The sequence below is a fragment of the Python bivittatus genome, unplaced genomic scaffold (assembly GCF_059951505.1).
Source record: "Python bivittatus isolate LINGU-HERP-01145 unplaced genomic scaffold, Pbiv_v1 ctg000980_np1212, whole genome shotgun sequence".
Taxonomy (NCBI): Eukaryota; Metazoa; Chordata; class Lepidosauria; order Squamata; family Pythonidae; genus Python; species Python bivittatus.
Window position 1 is genome coordinate 28399033 of NW_028277125.1, and position 24839 is coordinate 28423871.

A 24839-nucleotide genomic window follows, 5' to 3' on the forward strand; every position below is an offset into this window, starting at 1 on the left:
TTATAATAATCATAACCTCTCACAAAATTGTTCTGTAACAGCATATTCAGACTTCGGAATGGGTGAATGTACTATTCAAATAACAAATCTTAAAATCTTAACCAGATGCTTATTGTGTACACATTAGACTAGGGCTAAATTAAACTTTTAAAATAGTGTTGACCTTTGAACACATTATAAGTACATTCCAGTTAGGAATACAGGGTGTAATTTCTTCTAGCAGAAACGCTTTAACCTTACTATATTCTGAATTGATATCTCTCATTGTTTAGTTGTCCAAAATGGTTCATATTCTTAACAAGGTAGGCATATTCCAGTTCAACAGTGAATTCTGTATAATATCCTTTTAAACATTTCAATTAAGCATATTCTTTTTTATGTAAACTTTCTTCTGAGGGACATTAATATCTCCTTATACTTTTTTTAGGCTTCATTAACTTCAGTATAGTTCCCAAGTTTTGCTTTTTATGGCACATTTTAAAATGTAAAGTATGCAATATATTTATATGAAAAAAATATATATCTCAAGTTTTAAGAACTTCCATAAGTTTGGATTTTTTTTTTTTTTTGCATTAATTACTTGCGTGTATGGCCTTTCATCTTTCTATTTTCTTTGTGGCTGCACCCTTTTCTAACTCAGAGTCCAGCATCCAATGTGGTATTCGAAATACTACTTGCTTTGCAACCCTCTGCATCAATTATACTTTTAGTTAGCACAGGTTTAGCTGTTTCCTGCTGCTCTGAATCAAAGCAATGTTGACTTATACATGATTTAGAACTTTCATTAAACAAATAGTCTTTTCTATCCTCTTGCTTGGGTGTTTTGAATAAATGTTTCTTCTGGTGCATCCCAAGAGCAGCTGCGGTCTTACAAACCTTGGGACACTGAAAACATGCGTAGCCTTTTCCAGTGTGCTCACGCTTATGCCTTTGCTCATGATTCCTTTTGGTGGAAAGATATAAGAAGCTCTGAAAGCAAAACTGACAATGGTAGCGCTTTTCTCCTGTATGGATCCTCTCGTGTATTTTGAGTGTTTCGTTGAGAGTGAATGCCTTGTTGCAATGTTGACAGATGAAATCCTTGACACCAGAATGGGTGCGTTCATGCTTCTGTAAATTGCTAGAGATTGAAAAACTTTTCCCACAGGTTTTGCAAAGGTAGGGTTTCTCTCCTGTATGACCCCGCTTATGCATCCTTAGAGTAGAAGGGCTCTGGAAATGCTTTTGGCATAAGTCACAAGTGTAAGACTGAGACCCTGTGGTCTCCCAGTGTAAGTGATCATGGGGTGCTTCCGTAGAAGTATTCTCCCTTTCACAGAGCTCACAGTAAAGATCTGTCATCTTCCCATCTCCTTCTTGATTACAGACCTTTTCTTCAGGAATATTCCGAAGAGCATAAGTGGTGACATAGGTCTTCTCACTTTCTTCACAGGAATTTCTGCTCCTGTATTTCTCTCTCCATTTTGCTTTTCTCATTTTCCTTAGTTGTTTAGATTTCTTTTTTGGTTTGTAATTGTAATATGGTCGCCAAGGTTTATCATTGGAGTCATGGTCACTGATATCGTCACCCATTTCACTTTCAATGTAGTCTGATCGACAAACTCGAGACATACTTCTCTCTCTTTTTTCCCGTTCTGCAACTTGAACTGTCTCATCTCCTTTGGATTCATATTTAGATGTTCTGCCTTTTTTGTAAAACAATTTGGACCCCAAAATATGTCTTTTCACAATAGCTTCATTTCCAATTTTAACTGTTATTTGACAAAGTGGAGCAACATTGCTGTCAGCAGAGGTTCCTGGCAGTGCAGGTTTTGCGATATAAGTTTCAGTCTTACTTGAAGTTTCAAAGATATTTGTAGGTGTGTTAGAAGTTATCCCTGTATTTGCTGTATATTTTACTTCCTTTGATGTTGCTTCTCTGTCATACAGGGGTACCTTTTTCTTTTCTTTATTGCTTCTTGTTTTAGTATTGCTATTGTCTGACTCATGTATAAGATCATTGCTTGCTACTTGGCTGATTGTAATATCTGAAGTTCCCTTATCATTTCTTCCTACTGCATTGACAGCATTACTGTGCATGATCACAGATGAAACTCTTCCACTATGCATTATAACAGAAGATGCTGAATTGTTATAGCTAATAACAGAGGTTGAATTCTCACGGGAATTAACATTACTAATTGTTTGAAGAGAGGAATCATATTCCTGAGGACCAGAATCCTCAACAGAAGATAATGGCCTTCTGTTAGTATTAGTATTATTTTTAAGGTCTGTCCCTGATGCAATTTTCCAGGAAGAAATATTTGGAGGGTTTTCAGGTGTTCCTGTAGCATCACGACATGAAGAACTTTCCAAGGAAATACTGGAGCTTGGCAACATATTGTGTGAAAAATTCAAGGATGACCGTTCAGAAGTGACAGTATTCTGAATAATACAGGTGCTAGATGGGACTTCATTAACTTGTATACTTTCATACGATGAGTTTCCATAACTTTTATATGGTGCCCTTTTACATTTCATAGGCAAAAGCCTATAAAGCTTGTAAGGATATACATTTGGTTTCAAGCCGCCATTAGCTGTTTTCTTGTTTACACCAAGTCGGTGATCAATTGCATGGAAAGATTTCTGGTGGTTTTTGAGTATATAGTATGTCATAAAGGTCTCAAGACAGAAAATACATTGGTATCGTCTTTCGCCTGTGTGCCATATTTCATGTCTGGTGCGGTACTCTGCTAATGCAAAGACTTTGTTGCAGTAATGGCAAGGATAAGTTCTTCTCCAAGAATGAACATTTGAATGTCTTCGGAGGCTAGACAAGGTAACATAGGTACGTTTACAAACATTGCAAGTATAAAGTATCTGTCCATCAACAACTTTAACAAAGTGGTCCATTTCTGGCATTGTACCATTTGTGCCAGGATAATCAGTAAGCTCATTTTCAGCCTCTGTGGGCTCTGGGCTTACATATGAGGTGCCAGTTTTTCCATTTGAAGGAGCAAAATTATCCAGACTATTCTGCTCATTTTCATTTTGACCACACAAATTGTTCAGACCCTTACATGCTTGTTCATGGGTCTCTAGTCCAGTAATATTTTCAAATTGTTTGCTGCAGTATTTGCAAACTAAAGTTTCTTGAGATTGTGAATGAAGTTTAAGATGAGTGCTAAACTGAGTTTTATCATTAAATGATTTAGTACAACCATTGCAGTTAGAAGGATGTGGAATGGCTGTGACTATTGATCCAGAAAGATTATCAGATTTATTTTCATCTTCCTTAGAAGAGAGAATATTGGCTGTGTTTGGCTGGGATTTCTGAAAAGAATGGCTGTGATCATTTATGACTTTATGGGGACCCTCTGAAGTGGTTCCCTTGTGGGCTGATATTTTTACAATAGGAGCATCTGTGATCTGGGAGTTAAATATAGCCTTTGATGCATTATATGACTGTGTTACTGATTTAACTAGAGGCACTGACTGGGCAGCTTCAGAACAATCTTCACCTGTTTTATAAAGTGGAGTGCTTTCATAATAAAAGGAATTTTGTTGCAAAGCATCACAACCTGTTGTAACAGCATAGGAATGTTCAGCTAATGTACTGGCTCTCTCAACCTCTTTGCACACATCAGTTCTGTCCAGATCACTACTGGATGCTTTATTTGTTTCAGGTATTTTTTTAAAACTCGCCCTCAGGTCAAGAGGAGAAAACAAATGATTACTATTCTCAGTTTCAAAAATTGAGTATGCATTAGTGATTCTTGGTCCATTTGTAATGGCTGAGTCTTCCTGTCTTTTTTCTTCTTTAACATCATTTTTTTCAGTATTGCAAAATGAATACAGACAAGGGGAACCTGAGAAGCTCTTTTCTGTAAGATCTTCTAAAAAAGATATTCCCAATTTTTTTCCAGCAGCTGCAAGATCCACAACAGACTCTTGTTTTTTAACAATTACTGTAGAACTGTAGATGTAATTAAGTATTTCTGTGAACACTTCAGCCTTCAGGCCATCTAGTTCCAACACATGTCCAGAAATACAGATTGTATGACTCCAAAATATATTTTTGAAATAAAGGCTTGAAGCAGCCAGGACATTACTATGGGCTTTGAATTTGGTGTCTTCTACAATGATTGTGACATCACATAAAATGCCCCGAATGCGTTGTTCATTTAAGATGGAAAGGACTGTGTCACTGTGGAAGTTATCTTTGAGATCCTTTAAGTGGGACATGATGGTCATCTGTTTAAATAAAGAAGAGATTTAAAAATTAACAGGATCAAATACCAAGTTACTTCTTGTCCAGTAAAACTCAACAGTTAGTTAGTTAGTTAGTTAATTTTTTTATTTTTTTTATTTATTTATGCCATTCCCTGTCACAAACTAATGACTCTTGGCCACTTACAGAGTATATAACAAAAATTAAAACATCTGCAGTAAATTAAAACAAATAATGAGATCATAAAATCTCCAATGAAAAAACAATGAAAAAGAATAAAAAAGAAAAGGTGGCACAAATATTAAGTTAAGAGGATACCTCCAGAATAATTCTGTTTTCAGGAGTTTCTTAAAAGTCAGCAGGGAATGGTGAGTCTGATCTCCAATGGAGACTATTCCAGAGCAGTGGCACTGTTAGTAGCTGACCAACAGAATTCAGAAATCAACAGTCAGTCAGTGCCAGCCCCTTTTGCCAAAGAAGCTCTTGGAGTAACAGAAAAAAAGAAAAAAAATCACAGAAAGGCAACCACCACCACCATTAAAATGTTAGCCCTCTCTCCCCATGATTTCAATGTGTGTTCTGTGCATTCATCTGACTATTTTGCCACAAAACAAAATCTGAATTGTTGATATGGGAGAAGAGCTGCCTGGTCATCAATGAACTGTTAGCCTTGCATATAAATCATTGCTAAAAGCTGTGATTATGGCATGATGACATAGTTTTGCGTTGCCCAAGAGCTACAACCCTCTAGGTATGTGGTAGTGCGAGGAGACAGTATAATGATTTGCTTAAGCTCACAGACCAGGAGGCAAAATAAAGCAAGAGTTTGATACACGCTGCTTAAATAGGCAGGCAAATAACATGGGCAGGCTTTATAGGACTGTGAATTAAAACAATGGCATACATTTGGTGAAGGTAGGACAGGTAGACTCCCTCTCACATCCTGTACCTTGTGCCATAGCTTCAACATAGCCATGATAGCACATACATATCTATGCAGCAACATTTGGACAACCACTATCTGCAGAAGGAAATACAGAAAAGCTTACTCTTTGCTACCATCTAGAGGTAACTGTAGATTTACAGGCCAGATCTTGTATGCCTAAATAGGAGCTTTTTGGGTGGGTAAGTGGAGGAGGCTGAACAAAGAGAGGTTGAGCAGAAGGGGAAAGGGACATTTGAGGCGACTGAGATGAGGGGAGATCCTCATATTTATTTATTTAATACATTTATATGGCCACCCATCTCATATACGTGACTCCTATGTTACTCACATCCACTACTGCTGCTTCAGAACACATAAGGATATGCACTGAAGAACATATCTGAAACTTCTTAAAGCAACTGCAACTCTTTACAGAGGTCTGCAGCTGCCTCCTGCAATTATAGCACAAACCCCAGTAAAGATACATACATTTATTTATTTATTTTACAGGCCTTACAGGCTGCTTCAATTAGAATTTACCCCAGTGGCATACAATTCCCCCTCTATAAATCCAGATAAAAATAAAAGTTAACATACAGCCATCCAGCATAATCAATAGAATCATCTACAGTATATAAGACCCAGGAATGAAACACAATCGGCAAAATAGAATTACAGGTAGTCCTCGTTTAGCAACTGTCTTATTTAGTGACTGTTTGCAGTTATGACAGTGATGAAAAAGTAACTTTATGACCAATCTTCACATTTATGACCTTCACAGGTCTGTAAAGCAAAGGAAAGCTGAAGTAAGATCATAAGTACAGTTGCGGTTTCACTTAGTGACTGCTTCACTTAACAATCGAGTTGCCGGTCCTAGTTGTGGTGTCTAAACAAGGACTATCTGTAATAACTTCCAATTGCTCATGGAAAAAACAAATCCCAAGTTTTAACAAACTTCCTAAATGCCGAAAGAGAAGGGGCCATTTGAATGTCTGGGGAAAAGCTGTTCCCCAGGAGGGGGCAGCAATAATTTTCATATTATAGCTGACTTATATATAGTTTATATAACTAAAAAAATGCCTAAAAAAACACAGAGAGCAGAAAAGTAATGAAGTATGTGTTAGGAAGGGAGGAGCAAGAAGCTGAAATTCTTTTCCTGTAAGCAAGCTATGACTGAGTACAGGTTGAATTGCTGATCTGAAGCATGCTGTCCCTGTTCTCCCTGTGGTGTTTCCTCTATCACTGAAGTCCTATGACTGATTGATTATGTGCCATAAAGTTGTTTTTGACTCCTAGCAACCACATAGAAAGATAGATTTACAGGCAGAAGTCCTATACTATTTGAAAGTCTGCAGACACATGCCACTCCATTAACTACCAATAGAAGAGAATATGTGTAGCTCAGGGTTGAACTGTGGAGTCCTTGGGGGTTCTCTGAGCTTGGCTGTTTTCTTCCAAACATTTTGTTACCTGGCTAGGTAACATCTTCAGTTAGGGAAACCCCATTCTATTCTAGCACTGAAGATATTACCTAGCCGGGTAACAAAATGTTTGCAAGAAAACAACCAGGCTCAGAGAACCCCAAGGACTCCACAGTTCATTAACTTCTTTAAAAAATGCCTCTTTAAATTTCTATAAAAGCTTAACTGAGAATAAGTCCCACTGGATATTTATACTATATATGTATTTATTCATGTATGTAATATATTTAGATGAATCTATATCCTGTGTATGTTGCTCTTGTTCTGGTCCTGCCTTCTTTTTCTTGTCTATACCCTTGTCGTGCCACACAAGATAGAATGTGGCCTCAGTTCAAATGCATTTGTCCAACTCTGATGAGTAGGAATGTACTTTTATTAAAGCTGTTTTGCTGGTCGATAACTGAAATAAAGAAACTTGGCTTGTACTGTTAATTTTATTTGTTTTTTCATGTATATATATATTCAACCTTTCTACCAACAAAGGGAGCTCAAGATGGCCAACAAAAGAAAAATAAATATAGCAGCATAATTTAAACCCCATTACAAAAGTAATTAAAGCTATATTTTAAAAAGCTATCAGAACAAAAACATTTATTTTGCTCCCAATTTTATCAGTCAAAATCTGTTTACAAGCCTAAATAAAAGCGCTGGCTGGAAGCAGATGGAAAACTAAAAGTGAATGAATATTTTCTTTGGAAAAAAAAATCCTTCTTAGTCTTTATGGCTGCTAAGAGTATACCAAAAATCCTTCTGAAGGATGAAGCGAATCTATTCCAGTTAAAGGGCCGAATGTCACAGTGAGCTAATTGAAATAGCTGAGTCATCAAATGGGAGAAGGTTCTTAAGAGGCAGATCCAATGAAAACAAGAAGTATTCTAAATGGAACTTCAGTTATGAAATTCAGTCAGAAAAAGGAAGCACATTCAATATTAGAATGTGGGTAGCTGGAGGTACTCCATGAATATTATATTATAAATATGATAATTTGGGCTGAGATGTATATGCTTTCTGTTGTAAAAGGCTAGATACTGTCAATACAATCTTATGCATTTCTATTCAGAAGTAAGTCCAATTTAGCTGAATGGGACTTGTTGTAAGAGTTGTTTCAGATAGTGGTAAGACTGTCTGCCAAACATTTTTGCAGGTCCAGGCTAGGCCCCCCTCCCCAGAGACAGATTTCTGCAGTGCGTGAGAAAGTAAGCAAGATTTTAGATGTTCGAATAGTAGTTATATAGATTCTCATTTGAAAGGAAAAGTTACACATCAGAATTCCTCTGTTACTTTGGATTTCTTTGTTAATAAATATCACTAATCTTTGACCATTTGCCTCCAACCAACTTTGCTGAAATACTGTAGACATTTGACATTTATTTTAGTTAAAGGTGCATAGGACTGTAGCCTGAGCTATTGAATTCTACTTTGATAGGCAAAAATGCTTTCAGGAAGTGATAAGAGAAAATAGATTGATCCTGGAAAATACATTAGATAGCAGAATGGAAATACCATGAACAAAGAAACTGTGTAACAAGTCAGGAATTGTTTGGAATTTTGAATGTGATGGGATTTTTCACAAAATGGCTGCCAAGGGAGTGGGGGGGGGAGCCCTGACCATTCACAAAATGCCTGCCTGTCCAAATCTAATTTGAATAGTAAAATGTATTAGAAACAAAGCCACAGCTGTATGCAAAAGTACAGCCTTTAATTCCTCTTTGGATTGTGAGGGTTTAAGTAAATATATCAGCTCAGAGGAAACAATCAATAGATTTGGGTTGGTTGGTTCAGGCTTCTTTGGATTTCTGAAAAGAAACTCAATATTACCGTTATTGGATTATTTTTGCTGGGAAAAAATGACCTCAATATGTTACAATGATTCCCCCCCCGAAACACACACAAAAGTATCCCACACACCAGAAAACCATCAGTGATCAATTGCTGTAATTCGGAGATACTGTTTACTATAGTCTTCTGGTAGGACTGTTTTGTAACTCTACTTCTCTATTAATTCTGCAATAAAACGTGCATATCGCTTAGAATTTACCCCATATGATTTCAATTAAACAGATACAGCAAAGTCTGTTACATTCTATTTAAAAAGGTATTATAAGTATGGAATACAGGAATGCTAATTATAAAACATAAAGAATACTCATGGGGCAAATTAATTCAGGAGCAAGCTTTGGAACTAGAAAGTATAAAAAGAACTGACCTACGTTCTATAAATGGTCATTTCTAGATTAGAATGTCAGCCATTAAATCATTTTTAAAAATCAGCAAAACTACTATATTCACAAGTTGATTATAAGTTGATAAGTGGTAATTTGGGGAGCTTCTGGTGAGGATTCATGGTGAACTAGATATCCCTGAAGGAGCAAGGATGGTATTATGGCAGAGATTAGTGACCAGACAGTGAATTCTGGCTGGAGCACCCTCACCCCAAGAAGGAGAGATTATGAGATTGCCCACTTGCACTCCAGACAGTTGCTCCTCATGAGTAGACCACAGGAACCAAGGTTTTTATGGTTAGCTTGTGAGTTGAGCGACTGGGAGTCAAGGGATTTCAATCAAGCTCACAGCCATAATGCAGCTCATGCAACAGAGGTGTTACATGTGCAGCCCTAGAGGCACCCATAACTGCCACAGCTGCCACATTGTGCACCAGCTGCAGCTTCCAGATACTTTTCAAGGGTAGCCCCATGTAGAACTCATTGTAGTAGTCAATATGGGAGATGACTAGGGCATGAGTGACTGACAGAAGGGCTTCCCGATCCAAGAAAGGACACAACTAGCACACAACATGGAGTTGAGCAAAGGCCCTCCTAGCAGTTGTGAGTCCAGGAGGACCTCCAGATAATGTACTGGGTCCATCTGGGGCAGTGCAATCCCATCCAGGACCAAGATGGTAAGCCCCCAGTTATGGAATAGCCCTCAACCCACAGCCAGTCTGTCTTATCAGGGTTCAGTTGAACCTGTTGCTCCCCATCCAGACCCCCACAGCCTCCAAGCACCACGAAAGAACATCCACAGCATCAATTAATTCACCTGGGATAGAGATGTATAATTGAGTATCATCCGCATATTGATGATAGCTCAACCCGTGGTGACGGATGATCACCCAGTGGCTTCATGTAGATGTTAAAAAGGAGCAGAGAGAGCACCAAGCCCTATGACACCTCACAAAGCAGGGGCCGTGGGCTGGACCTCTTGCTCCCTATCAACACCAATTGGGACCAGCCTTGGAGGAAGGAGGTAAACCAACACAAAACTGTGCCCCCCACCCGCAACTCCCATACAGTAGCTTACTCGAAAGGATACCACAATCGATGTCATTGAAAACCTCAGAGAGTTCAAGAAGAGCCAGGATGGATACACTACCCCCATTCCACTCCTGCCAGAGATCATTTAAAAGTGCAACTAATGCCGTTTCTGTCCCATATCCAGGCCTGAAACTCGACTGGAAGGGGTTCAGATAATCTATTTCATCCAGGATCCTCTGGAGCTGCAGTGCCACCACCCTTTCTACCATTTTCCCCAAAAAGGGGAGGTGAGAGACTGGACAAAAATTGTCTAGAAAGGTGGGGTCCAGCAACAGCTTCCTGAGGAGAGGATGACCAGCGCCTCTTTAAAAGGAGCCAGAGGATGAATTAACCATCATTTGAACCCACCCACATGTCACTTCCCAGGTGCCCTTGACCAACCAGGAAGGGCGTGGATCTACTGCACAGGTGGCTGGGCTTACAGACCTGAGGACCCTGTCCACTTCCTTGGGCCCAACAGGATCAAACTCTTCCCAGATAACTGGGCAAGTCCGTTCCCCAGGCATCTCCAAAGGACCTGCACCACGCTTGGCCTCCAACTGGGAACAAATCCGGGTGATATTAGAAAAATGGTATTAAAGCTTTAGCAAATTTTTTGGACTGGGATGAGGAGGATACAGAGGCAGAAACTGATAAGTATATAGAATAAATACAAATTTGTGAGAATAAGAAATGTTCCAAGGGATGTTTTAGTGCACCCTGTCAGGAAGAAGACAAGGGATCAGGTTTTGCAGCAGGAGGATTGGTTGGTGAAGATGATGGAACTTGCTGAGATGGCTAAATTGACCTCTTTGATCAGGGAAAAGACAATATCTATGTTTAGTGCTGACTGGAAACTCCTTATGGACTTTTTGCATAAAACAAAAAAAAACCTTATGATTTATGGTTTCGATGATTAGACAGGATAGATTATAGAAAGAGAGAGTTATTTTGTAACCATAGAGTAAGAGATAAATTTATAATTGTACTTATAACTGCTGTAAAGAAGACCAGAAGCTACTTCTTTGTATTTTTTCTATTTTTCTTTTTTTTTTCCTTTCTTGCTCTTTTAGCTTTCTCTTTGAATTCTTTCTTCTTCTTTTCTTCTTCTTACTTTTTCTTACTTTATATTAGTTTCTATCTATCTATCTATCTATCTATCTATCTATCTATCTATCTATCTATCTATCTGAGCAAGCTTTGGAACTGGAAAGTATAACTTTGTCTTCTGACATATAAACTAACAAAATTTACAGATTCTTTCCCTTCCCATTCTTTCCATAGCTCGCTGACAATACAACAGGGCTCCATTGTTTTCAAAGGATTGATAATTTAATTTGACTTAATATTTCTAAGCATGCCAAAACTATTTTTTTCAGTTGACTAATGAACAATGAATAGGAAGGAGGATTGGGGGAAATAGTTATGTTCAGGTCATAATTGTCTGATATCTTTAGATATCTTTAATTTTCTAAATAAATCAGTTTCTATTTTCATTGAAGTAACTATATATCATTATTGGGAATAACTGCATATTATTATTTTCACAGTCAAAATTATTTGCTATATATTTCACTAATAAACTCCATAAGCAATCTTCAAGGAATGTTGAATGACTTTCCTGGATATAACTTTCTTTTTACATTGACACCTACATTCACAAAATGTATAAACCTGCATTTTAGCAACTATTTTTCACTTTTAAAAAATGCTGTGATTGCTGGAACTTCTGTAGGCAAAATATTTTTCGCTGCATATTTGCATTTTCTATTTTATACTATCACCAGCATTTCAAAAGAACTTTGAACAAAATATTACAAACTATAAAATGTAAGGAGTACGACTAACAATACATAGTGGTTAGCTAACTCTGAAAGGCACTAAATGATCCAACAAAGCATAACTCTATACAAACAAATATAGTATGGATTATAGTCATGAGAATATTGCTTGTGGAACTCCTTGCAGTCTGAAGGGTTTTCTCTGATTTTTCATGATGAAGTGATGCTGATGGTTTATCAACAGAAACACCTCTTCATTTGATGTCTGCCTGGCCTTTTTTGACTTGCAAGGATGTCTCTCCTTCACAAATTTGTTTTCCTCTTCTGTCTCCAAATATGATCATCAGCAAGTATTATGTCAAAGGGCATTTGTTGTGTTATATGTAACCTTCTGTTTCCAAGGTTCAGGCTTCATTGTTTGACTTCAGTAGCTGCAATTCTTATGACCTTGTTGGAGCATATATTTTTGGCTTTTTCTCTCCCTTTTTTGTGCACATGTTTAAAAATGTACATCTAGATCCTTTTCTTCCTTTTGAAAATATCCACTAAGTCTAGAAATGGAATCTGTAGTTTCCCTTAAAGAATATTTCAGCCAGTAACTTTCTGTGCACACCAAAGATGTCACATGAAAATTAGTATCACTAGATACAGTATATATGAATTGGTTCAAGAAGCAAAGCCCTGAACTTAAATTGCTGGTGGGAGTGATGTCCTTATCTTATTTTAGCCAGCACAGGTAGCTCAGGAAGAGGTGTGAGCAAGGGAGAAGCCTCATGGTACTGATGAACTGGAGAAAAGGATTTTCCTTTACATGCCCAGGTGTTAGATACAGGGGAAGTGTTTGAATTCCTGTGCATCTGTTTTGCTTTTAATATAGGACACTCATCTTTCTTTAATATTTGAGTAATCTTTATATTGAAACTAATAAGAGTTTGTTTGGCTCTCTGTGTAAAATGTATTTATTAGTTAAAATAGTTATTATTCTGTTATCAATTCTGTATCCTTGGGAAGCAGCTGTTGAAAAGCTATCATATTTAATTTCTCTTATCAATAGTAAAATTCTGAAAGAGCTGCTAAAACTCAGAACATCACACTGTACCTCTGTACCATTTTACCCAACTTCCCTTTTCAAAACCACAAGCATTATTTATTTTTTATTACACTATAGCATAGTGTGTTTACACATAGAGTAATCCTCTTATTTCTTTGTTCTCTCCTTCCCCCAGTTTTTTTTTAAATATTTCAAAAAACCGTACTCTGTGAAAGAAGGAGCTAGCTTCCTCATTGACCTAACAGCCAAGTAATCAATTCTGCACACAGCCTCTTCCTTACACAGTAGAAAAACAGACTCCCCCCAAACTCAATCTAGAAAACAGGTCACATGTTTGACCACACATGTTTTGTGCATGTCTGCACCAGCTTAATCACTGGGGTAATTAATGCCTTAAATTTATATGAAACAGAATTTATTCTATGAATCTCTAAATGGGATTTTTCCTGTTATGCCCCTACTTCCTCATTCTGTCTCTCATACTTGCATTTTCTTTGTCTTGTATATGTGACCACAAGATGGAGCTCAGTTCAAAGAAGACTACATCAGACTACTGGGAAAAAGGAAATAGCAAATATAATTTTGGTAACATGAGTAAGCTATTTCAAGGATGACAAAACTATTTATTAGTTATCTGTAACTAACAAATCCTGCTTTATTTACTGTAACACCACCACCTCCTATGGACTGAATTTGTCTTATGCCACCAGAAATTATGAGCACATATCAATATATTTTCTATTTACTCATAACTGATTAGATGCCAATATCAGATACTGGCATTTATCAAAATTATCCACAGATTATCATAATCCATATACTTGTCTGCAGAATGTACTGCTAGAAAAATGGTCCTGATGAAACAAGAAGATCTAGTAGTCATATTCATTAGACATGTGGATAATGGGCTGATAGAACAGTGACAAATCTGAGGGTACTGATTTGCATACTGTTTGAGTCATGATAGTCATCACGGGACTGAGATTCAGCAAGTGTGTAACAGTTATTGTTCTACAATTGACTGAGACACTTGTATTATCTCTGAAGATACACAGTTTTAAAGTTAGACGAGGATGGACCATATTTTCCTTCCTCTCTGATAAGGCACAGCATCGGAGCAACTCTCTTGGAAGGGGTAGAATTCTGATCTTATGTTCCTCTTACAAGAAGGACCTAACAGAATCCACATGAACATTATGAAGCATGCAAACAAAACAGCTGAAGATAACATCTTGGCTTTTAGAATTTGACTCAAATGCTTTGAAGCTTCATTCATTTCAGTACAAAAGTTAAGCATACTTAAATCCCTTGTAGGAAATTAATTTAAGCAGTTTTTCCTATAAATTGCTCCTTAGTTGTAGTCTTTGGTTGGAGACCCCAGCTTCAAAATATATGTATGAACACTATGCCCATTTGCTGGCAATTTGTGTACCCAATAAAGCACACAGGCAAATATAAGGATAATGAAAATAAAATAAAATAATCAAAATGAAAATAAAATATTTATTACATTTTATATTTAATAAAAATGTTTTCATTCTGATTATTTCATTTCATATTTCATAGATATAATCTTTATCGTATCTATAAGAATAGGTATAATCTTAGGATATTATAGCAGTATTGGATAGAAAGATTTTCCCTGCTGCCTTAAAATAATGAATATATTTATTTATTCTAAACTTAATTCTGATGACTTATATTTACTTTCTTGTGACAAAGAAGTCCTAATGGCCCTAAACTGCCTAATAATCATCATAATAAGGCCAATGAAACTATAACTAGATATAGATGTGCATTCTACAGGAATAAAATACTAAAACAGCTACCTTTCATGCCTCAAGGGAACGCTAGTTAAAAGTCAAAGTCCATATCCAGCACACAGACAATCTAAAGTGATGAAATGCTGGAAGATAGCCACAAACAAGATATTGCCTGAACACAGTAAACTGTGACCACAAGAGCAAAGGGAAGATAAAAACCCTTGTAGATCTAAGTCTAAATAATTCTAGAGGAAGGGAGGGGGCAGATAAGCAGAAGTAATAAAAGGCCAGATGGCAATAAACCAAAATAACACCTAAGGCCAAAAAAGAGGTCAGGTGTATAGCAAGTTAGCAAGAAGCTATAGAATTATTTCATTGGAATCCGAAGTTTTAACTGGACAAATGTGGAGGGAATCATAAGGCCGTAGATGCAGTATGTCATGATATGAAGCTGAGGTGGAGACACAAAAGCGGACAGAACGCCTTTCCCCACTTGCATCTACACACTCTTTTTTATATCTTCATGTTTTTGCCTTCATCTCATCCCTAATCCATAGCTAAACAGCCTTAACTCATCCTTAGTTGTTCCATATTAAAATGGTGTTTTCCCCTTGAAGCAGTTGTAAGTTATGTAAAATCTGTTATGCTTTACCACCCATTACCTCAGAGGCAGTCAGCTGTCCCACATGGGAGGTATCAACCAAGCATCCTATTGCCTACTTCATGCTGTTCTTCAGCAGGTCCCATCTATTCTAACCCCTGGACACTCTCTTCCAAGGACATTCTATTTTAGGGAAAGGGAGAGTTTGGGTCTTTGAAATGGGCTCCCTCAGTGTCCCCATCACCAACCATAACCTGCAGATCAATTGTCCAACAGGCTCTAGCAGACAATGGATTTGAAATAGCAGATTAAAACAGGAGAGCTTTGGCTGTCATCCCCACCTGCTTGCTGATTCACAAGCTCTGGGAAGTAATGGGTTTTGACATGCAGCTTGACCCATGCAGGATCAGCACTCTTTCAAAACTCCACACTGCAGAAGCCTGCTGATCAAAGGAGCTTGCATGGGGGCAGGTCTGATAGATGTCCAAACCCAAGTCTGTGATTAGCAAATAGTTTCCTATCCTGTCTGTAGGCTAATACTTAAGTTAAAACAAAATTCTCAAAGTTGAGTTTTATGATAATTTGGTAATTTCCTATTCTAATTCTTGTCCTACCACCCACTTTTGCAATTTCCGTTTCTTTCCATTAGAAAGACTTGTGAGAGGTTCTGGGACTGATACCTACTTTAAGGCAATAGACAATTGCTTTCTAATGGACAAAACTAGTACCATTGTAAAGGCTAGTGGCATTTCCTTCAATTCTTTTGCATTCTAATAAATAATCTGCAGTTGGGGCATTAGAACTTGCTATGCATAAGAGGAACTTATGTTCCAACCTTCCCCAATTTAGTATCTTCCAGATTTGGTAGATTTCAAATTCCCCAGCCAGCATTTCTTTAGCCATGTTGGCTGGGATTATAAGCGATTAAGCTCTTGCCCTACAATGCAGACTGTGATTGTATTACATTGGTATCATACAGGTAGTCCTCATTTAGTGACCACAATTGGGATCAACATCTCGGTCATTAAGCGAAGTAGTTGCTAAGTGAAACATCATAATTTTATGATCTTACTTCAGCTTGAAGTAAGTAAAATCTTTGCTTTACAGATGTGCAAAGATTGTAAATGCGAGGACTGGTTGCAAAGTTTCTTTTCAACACCATCATAATTGCAAATGGTTGCTAAACGAGGCAGTTGCTAAACAAGGATTACTTGTACTGTATTAGTGTCTGGAAATAATGAATAGGAAGTATTTAATAGGACTTTGAAGGTATTGACTCTAGGTTTAAGGTAAATCGTGGGAAAAAATACAGCTAGTAAAACAAAAGGTTAAATACTGCAATGTAACATTGGAGCCAGGAGGAAGGAAAATTGATTTAGATAAAAGCCTTGTATGCTATCCTTCCACCAAGGAACGTGAAGCAATTAAAAATTCAGGAGCTTTTCATTTCACACGTAATCACATTTGCTGACATTACCAGGGTTTTATGGAAACTCTTAAGGAAAAATGCCAAATGAAAGTGGAGAGATAAGCACCAACAGACTCTTGACACTTTTAAAAAAGCTATTTAGCAAGAGTCCAGTTTTAAAATTGCCTGAAGTAACTCCTATAGCATCTTGGCTGAAATTGTAGGCTCATCTAAAGGTGATCTTTTGGGTTGGATTTATGAGGTGTACCAGACTATTATAGGAATGAATTTGAATGGTGATGAGGTCACTAGATTTCTGAATGCTTTAGGCCAGGGTTCCTCAACCTTGGCAACTTTAAGACGGGTGGACTTCAACTTCCAGAATTCCCCAGCTTTGCTTGCTGGGGAATTCTGGGAGTTGAAGTCCACCCGTCTTAAAGTTGCCAAGGTTGAGGAACCCCGCTTTAGGCCTTTTTCAAGGATGATGACACATAATAACAAGTGGAAATTTGACTGACCATCAGACTTTGTGGCCAAGGATACAGCAATAGGTCCCAGAGGTCTTTTTGAAAACACTGGTGCTTAACTGTATGTAAAAGCAGTCTGAGCACCCTGTTGATTTTATGGTATTTATAAGAGCTTATGGTAGGCACCTCTTCAAGAATAGCCCCACGTAGAGCACATTGGCATAATCAAGTCAGAAGGAAATGAAGGCATAGATAATGCCAAGGCATAGAAGACTTTGGACAAAGTTATGATGTTACAGATAGCTGTACAAAAGTATAATACAGATTCGACTGGTTTTTTGTTTTTGTTGTCTGAGGAACCTGCTTGAACTGAATAATTTATCTAAGTTTTCTCATTCTGCCATTTGCAACCTACCTAAATCTCCATTTCTGCTATATTCAGGAGTAAAGACAAAATACATTTAGGACATTTTGACATAGGTTTTTTGGAGTAATATAATTATTTAAGAGAGCGCAAGATGCTTCATTACTATTGTTTTTTTGAGGATGAACTCAAGAGGCTCATATTCAGAACCCCTCCAGCCTTTCATAATGAGAGGATGAACAGGCATATAGGTATCATGATTGCACTCTTTCATTCTAACTGGAAAAATAAAAATTAGACATAGAACCTCCCCACCAGCTACCTAGTTATAACTAGAATATTTAAAATATCTCTATATAATAATATTTGAGAAAACAGGCTTGATTATTAACTAAGACAATACAAAAGCATCCTGCACTTACCACCTGTGAACCACATTTACAAGGAAGACAATCATATCAATGCTGCTGATATTTTCCATGATGGGACTATATTATTTGATAAACAACAGCCCCTGGAGTTGAAGAAAATTTCATCCTTAATACAGCTTAGGAGGGGGTACAAATCATGTATATTTATTCAGGCCTTTATCCAGGCCTTTTAATGCTACTGTTCTAGTTTTAAACCTGTCACATTTTAAAATATGTTTTTATTATATCTTTATAAGTAACTCAAAGCTGTTAAGGAAGTGGGTGACACATAAATACGGTCAAGAATGGGGATGCATATTTAATGCAATATTTGTATTTTGGAATCGGAATAAAACATATGAGCCCTAGAACAGGTGCATTATTCAAAGGGTCACAGAATTAGGCAAGGGTCTATAGTTTGCTAGAAGACAAGATTTGTATAAACAAGCTTTCAGGTTTAGCTCCCAATTAAAGGCTCAGGTGTTATTGAACAAAATGTGGCAAGGATAGATTTGTATATCAGAGAACATCACATGTTCAATACATTCTCACTCTGATAGAAACTGAGAACAACCAAAGGGTGAATTTTATCTTATCAAATTATAAATACGCAGCAGACTTCATTCTGATCAGATAAAAGAAAATGCCTTTGAGGAATGCCTTTTAAAACTTTTGCGATGTTTGCTAAAATTAATTTCTAATTGGATATATCAATGGATAAAAGAATATGGGCATATGAATGGTGTGAAATGTGTCAAAAGGAATTTTTTATCATGTCCAACAACACTAGAATTTGGAATCACCTTATGAGCTTGATTTGGGAAAGTAGTTTTGCACACAATGAATCTGGGAACCATTACAATAAGTAAAGTTAAACAAAAAGGAGACTGGGTACATTCAAGGAACATAATAAATCAAATTTCCTTGCCAAAAGTCAGTGTTCTTTTGATTACTGAGGACAATGGTACATTTTAGAAATAGCATGATCTCTCTATCAGCTTCCTGAATATCTTCTTGGCCACTAAAATAACATTGGATTAAATGGTTGGTTTTTTATTCAACCAAAGCAATGTTTATGTTCTTATGAGCATATTTTCTTCTCTATGTGCTGTTCATAACCAAATATGTTACTTTTAGAAATGAATCAAAAGGAAACTTATCTATGGTTTTTAAGGTTCTACAATATTAACTGAAATTAGTCAGAAGGCATAGACAACTGATTTCAGAAAAATGTAGCTTAATACACTCAGCTTCCTTTTTTGTCTCCCCCAACACTACACTTGAGAAAGAAACTTAGACAAGTACACTAATTTACATGCAACAAAGTACAACATGAAAATATTAATCCATGTGGCCTATAGTTCCAATGCCAAGAATATATCTTGCTGTTTCCATGGTAGATGTAGAAGTTTCAATATTATTTTCATCTTTGCAAAGTTATTTTCCAGCTAACACCACTGACAGTTATGAAGTTGTATTTATGCATTCTAACCACCGTATTTTTAATACAACATTTTCACACAATTAGTCATTGCTTCAGCTGACAAAAACTGTGTCCTCACTTGCACCTAACCATAGCATGAACAAATCCTGGCTACATTTTTTTTCTCCTGTTGTCTACGTCACATTGCCATCCTATGAGTAAAAGGGGCTTAGATGGTCCTTAGCTGTACTGGTGTTAAACTAGTATTGGAAGGGACTTTGCATCTCATGTAGTCCAAAACTCTGCCTAGTGCAGGATTCCTCAACTATGCTATCCCCGACAGAAGGCATCCAGCTTCAGTTTAAAAACTTCCAGGGAAGGAAAGTTCACCACTTCCCAAGATAATCTGTTCCACTGTCCAACAGCCCTTGTCGTTTGAAATTTCTTCCTGATGCCCAAGCAAAATCTGTTTTCTCATAATTTAAACCGACTGGTTTTTTTTTCCTGGAACAACATGGAACACATCTCTTGTTGCTATGATGGCTTTCAGATACTTAAAGACAATGATCGTGTCTGCTTGCAGTTCTCTATTCTCTAGGCTGCACATACCCTACGCTTCCATCCATTCATCAGAAGTGTTTTTCTTTCAGACCTCCTATCATCTTGGCTGCTTGTTCTATGGGCATGTTCCAGTTTTTCAGTGTCCTTCTTAAAATGTGCTGCCCAGAATTGAATGCAATTTTCTAAGTGTGGTCAAACGAATGCAGAATAGACAGGAATGATAAGTACTCTTGAACTTAACACTACTTCTGCTGATGCAGCATAGGATTGTGCTTGCTTGTTTTTTGCACTTGGATTGCATGTTCAGCTTGTGAGCCCACAAGCACAGTGTCTGATTTCTGGGAGGCATTTCTATTTTCTTCTGTGAAGCAAAGTAATGTGTGCGTGTCTGTGCATGTGCACTTTTTTTTCAGACTGGGTGTGTTTGCGTACATGTTGCTCTTTCTGTGTGTTTCTGCTCTCACCTCGTGTTGCATCTGTGCTTTCCTGTATATGTGTGCATTGAGAAATACAGATGGTTTGCATATGCTCTGCTCTGGGTCACATGACTAGGAAGAGGAGGAATGGGGCTTAGAAGGGAGCAGCCAGCAGCATTCCAACTTGCTCCACCACTGCTTCTGCCATTGGGTTACAATGGGGATTTTTTTTTTGGTTTGGCAATGTTTTTCTCCACAGACTGGAACCTGATCGGGCTGATTTTTAACTTGTTCTTTTGCTAGCTTCACTCGCCTGACCAAATTTGGCCCTGTTCTGTGGAGAGTTATCCTGCTCACAAACAGACAGATTCCTGACTCTGTTTACATAATTTCTTTCAACATTCCATTGTGTTGGAAAGAATAAAAAGGGTTAGTTTATTCTTGATAAATCCATGCTGGCTTCTGCCAAACAACACATTATTTTCCAAATGCTCACAAACATTTGAACAGAGTTTCCCATTGGGGATGAAAACTGAAACAAAGTAGGAGTTAAGGAGCAATGCCTTCTCTTCAGGTTACTTAAGGCAGTTGGCCTACCTCATCTTTTTCTTTCCCTTACTATGACATAGAAAAAACACACACCTGTTTTGTTGCTTTAGTTTCCCTTGCAAGCCTAAGTTCCTTTAAAGCTTTAGCCTTTCTGATTTTCTTACTGCAGATATTAACTATCAGTGATACACTTCCTTGGTGTATCACCCAGCTTCCAGTTCCTGTACATGCTCCTTTTAACTCTTAAAAACAGGCCTACATTGAAGGACTGACAACTATGCTCCACTTTCCCTTTCTGTTTTTACCTCTTCAAGCAGCTGTTAATTGGATCAAATCTAGGACAGCTGATGCCCTTGATTTAACCTTCTTGAAAATGAAGTAGTCAGCAAGACCACTCAGGAATTTTGAGGAATTTGCCCTCTTGGGTGAGTTGATGTTTGAACAGAAAAAACTCAGCTATTTTCTCTCCTAAACCAACACCACCCAAAGTCATTTTTAGAGTGTGTAAAATTGAATAAGCTTGGTCACTCATTACCTTGAGAGAAGTTGGATGACTGGCACTCACAATAATTTTACTCACAATAAAACCAAGATAGGGTTTGCGACAGGGACAGAAAATTTCATGCTTGTATAATTTTCTGCCAAATCAAGGATGGATAAGTAGTATTAAAACATGTTAGTGGACAAAGATCTCCATGTATTTCAACTGAGTTCAGACATCAAACATGGTTTATTTTGTAGTTTATTTTACCCATTATTTGTTGAATAAACCTTAGCAACTTACTTATTCATAAATAACAAAGTCAGCCATAAATCAACAAACCTGTATTATGTCTTGGCACAAGATGTGTTCCTAGTACTGACTTTGCTTGGGATTGTTTCAAAACCTAAAATCATGTCTATATGCTTGATTTTATGTTATATTTATATTCTGCTTCACAGCCCAGATCAGCTCCCCAAATTGTTTAGGATTAAAATCCTCATTGCAAAGGTATAATACATTGGGAATACATGGGTACCTCAGGGGTTGGCATCATCTGCCAGGGCCTGGGACTCAGCAGAGTGTCACAGGTGAGCAGCAGAACTTCCTGGTCTAGTCCCTGATCCTCCTGTCATTGCTGCCTCTTGCCATGTTCTTCAGATTTCAATCATTGCTAACCTGAAAAAAAGTAAAGTTGCAAAGATTTATCTTCCTGCAGTTTTCTTTTATAAATTGTATGCCATTCCATGTTGTATCAGTTCTACTTTTATATATTACATGTTTTTAAAACCCTCCTCACAACTGAAACTACTTTTTCTTATTTAACATCATATAAATAATACCCTCATAAAATGCATAGGAAAGACTATTTCCAAAGGTCTGGCAACAATAATTTCCTTCATAGTCAGACACTGTCCAGATTTTAAGTCTATTTAGAGTTTTTTTTGGTGAGCAAATTGCAGCATAGTTTTACATATTTTCTACTTCCTCCAGTGGGTAAGAAGTTCAAGGTCTGTGTTATCAGAATATACTGTATTAAGGAAAGGTTGCTACAGCTTTACTGCTGTGTTGAAAAAAAAAAAAATCTGCATTGTTTCTACCAGTTCTCTCTTGGTTTGAATAAAGAGAAATTGTTTTTGAAATTTCTTTCAAAAAAGAAGAGAATTCTCAAAGGTTGAGTTTGGTATTTTTGCACTTAATTAGGAAGTGGCCAAGGTGTCTGTGTGAGTATCCTACACATGAATCTCTCTCATTGTCTGTAGCCTCCTTGGCTTCTGATGCTGCTTCAACTAAATCCATGGAAAGACATTATGAAGAAACTGTTCCTATTAGGATCTTTCAGAGTGGAACATGTGGGTAGTGAGAGAGGCTTCAGCGTTATGGAAAGACTTGTAAGAGAAACCAGACACCCACGGAGGCACCGCTGACCAGCTCAACAATAAAACACATTCTAAATCACCACCAAAGAAAGTCAAAAGATAATTTCAAGCATTCTAGAACAAACAACAACAACAAAACTAAATAGAAGCCTATTTCATAGGAGAATAAACCTTTCAAGAAATTGCAAGGCAATTTTGACACAGCATTAATTTACACATACACAAGTGGAGTGTATGTATAGACAAACAGAGCATACTTAGCAGGTAGTAAGTCCTGTATCCCACTTTAGAAACCAAGAAAACCAAGCTTTATTTGGCCTTCAGCTAATTTTCTATGTCTCTGAGAGTATGTAGTTCTACATACTGATTTAAAGTGACCTGTGAAAACAGAACAGTCTTCACTTCCAAGTTAATAATAACCAGAAATTGAAACCAATCATGGATTTAAATTGCAGTTAGTGCTGATCATAAATGGCTGCTCTGCCATTATTAGTTATCACCCATGTCATGTTAAAGTAGGGAGGAGCTGCCAATCATGGTTAAGGAGCCGCATTAAATGGAGGTAAGAAGACAGCATGCATCTTCACACTAATGAAATGGCTGAATGTAAAAGCCCAGCATAGTCAAGTCACATCCTGGACCACATTATGACAAATCTCAAAAATGCATAGCTTTCAAGGGTAATGTTCATAAAAAACCCTACACTAGGCCTATATGATCTGGACTGGAAAAATCTGCACATCCACTAGATGGCAGCAGTGGGATACAGAAAAGTAACTGGTGCCATCTAATGAACTTCTGTAGTTTTGCAGCCCAGATCTTATAGTCTTAGTTTAGAGTAATGTGTGAACCAGCAACCTTGTGTAGAGTGTATGAACTAAGCCACTATGATTTTTCAATGTTTAAAAAACATGATTTCGCATAATATGTGAATCCACCCTCTGCTTTTAGTCATCGAATGGGAAGAAGGTAATTTCAGCTGGAAAATAAAATAGGAAATGAATAATCACTATTGTGCTTAAGTATTAATTAATTCCAGAAATTTGTAAAATATTTTCCAGTGCATATCAAACCAGTGAACTGAGTCATGCTAAAGTAAAGGTTATTCTGTGAATTTATTTTCTGGATAGGTTTTTAAATGCGAGCTTCCTCGATCCAACAATGCATCTTCTACATCAACCTTCCCAAATTGGGTGCCTTCTGGATCTGTGGGAATTCATCTGCCTAAATTACCAGCCTTTTGATATGCTCTCTGGGAATTCTGGGAGATGAAGCACATATAAAGCACATCATGACAGCTGTATATGCTACTATATGGGTAGGAGATTACATTTCCAAACAGACTCAGTCAGCAAGTCAATAGTGATGAATAATGGGAGATGTAGTTCAGGGCCACAGGTTTTCCGTTCCTTCAGTATGTGCTAGTCTCCTTCCGGGAATATTATTTAGCAAGTTCAGTCCAGTTTGTGCAATTAACTAGTTACTAAATTGCTATGCTGTACCTCTAAGAACAGCAGAAACAGAGTAGACCTACCAAACATTCTTCAGCCTGGAAATAAGGCAGCCATTTTCTCAGTATTTTTACTTGGAATTCCCATTAAAGGAAGCAAGACCAGTTGAGAGGCACCCTGAACCACCAGGGTCTGAGAGTGGAATACGTCTCCTGTCCTGGGCTGATTCCTTCCCTGAAAGCTAGGTTGCTTAGCCATCTTGTTCCCCTGGTCAAGGAAGAGAACTTCGGGGGTGCTTATATTTTTTTTCAGCAAAAGTTGCTCCCTGGTGCCTCTCTACAGGGAGATGGTGCTGTCTGCAGCTGGACCAAGGAATTCCAGAGGAATGCGGGATATCTCTCTACTGCTGCAGCCTTGGTGGCAAGCTTAGAGGAGCTTATACAAAACTGCAGTGGCTGCCACAAAAGCTCCCCAAAAACATCTTTGATGATTTGGGGAGTACAGTCTTTTGGAGGTCAGCCAGCATGGTGGAGAGGGAGTAGTGGTTGAATGACCATTTTCTTCCAGGGCAGTACAGCAGGCAAGTCTAATCATTTAGATGCAACCCTGCTCTACCCAGAGAGCTTTTGTGCACATGCCAAGGGGTCTGTAGCTGGGGATCCCAGGCACAGCAGAACCTCTGCTAGGACAAACCACACACTCAGCTTTCAGATGGAAGATGTCATCAACAAGCAGGAATCCCTTTGAGCAGAACTGCCCTAAAATACATCCCTTGGCATTTCGGGAGCAGCCCCCAGGAACCTTTGCAACACCTCTGGGTGTCAG

At 37.7% G+C, this 24839-nt stretch overlaps 1 protein-coding gene across 1 annotated transcript; it reads right to left on the reverse strand.

Moving 5' to 3' along the window:
- Window positions 1-21: 21 nt before the first annotated feature.
- On the reverse strand, window positions 22-21845 carry ZBTB38 (zinc finger and BTB domain containing 38). Its single transcript, XM_088132285.1, has 2 exons — window positions 21723-21845; window positions 22-4233 (listed from the first exon to the last, which is right to left on the reverse strand). Exons 1-2 carry the CDS (start codon window positions 21738-21740, stop codon window positions 637-639), a joined length of 3615 nt encoding a protein of 1204 aa, XP_087988411.1. The 5' UTR covers window positions 21741-21845; the 3' UTR covers window positions 22-636.
- Between the last annotated feature and the right edge of the window lie 2994 nt (window positions 21846-24839).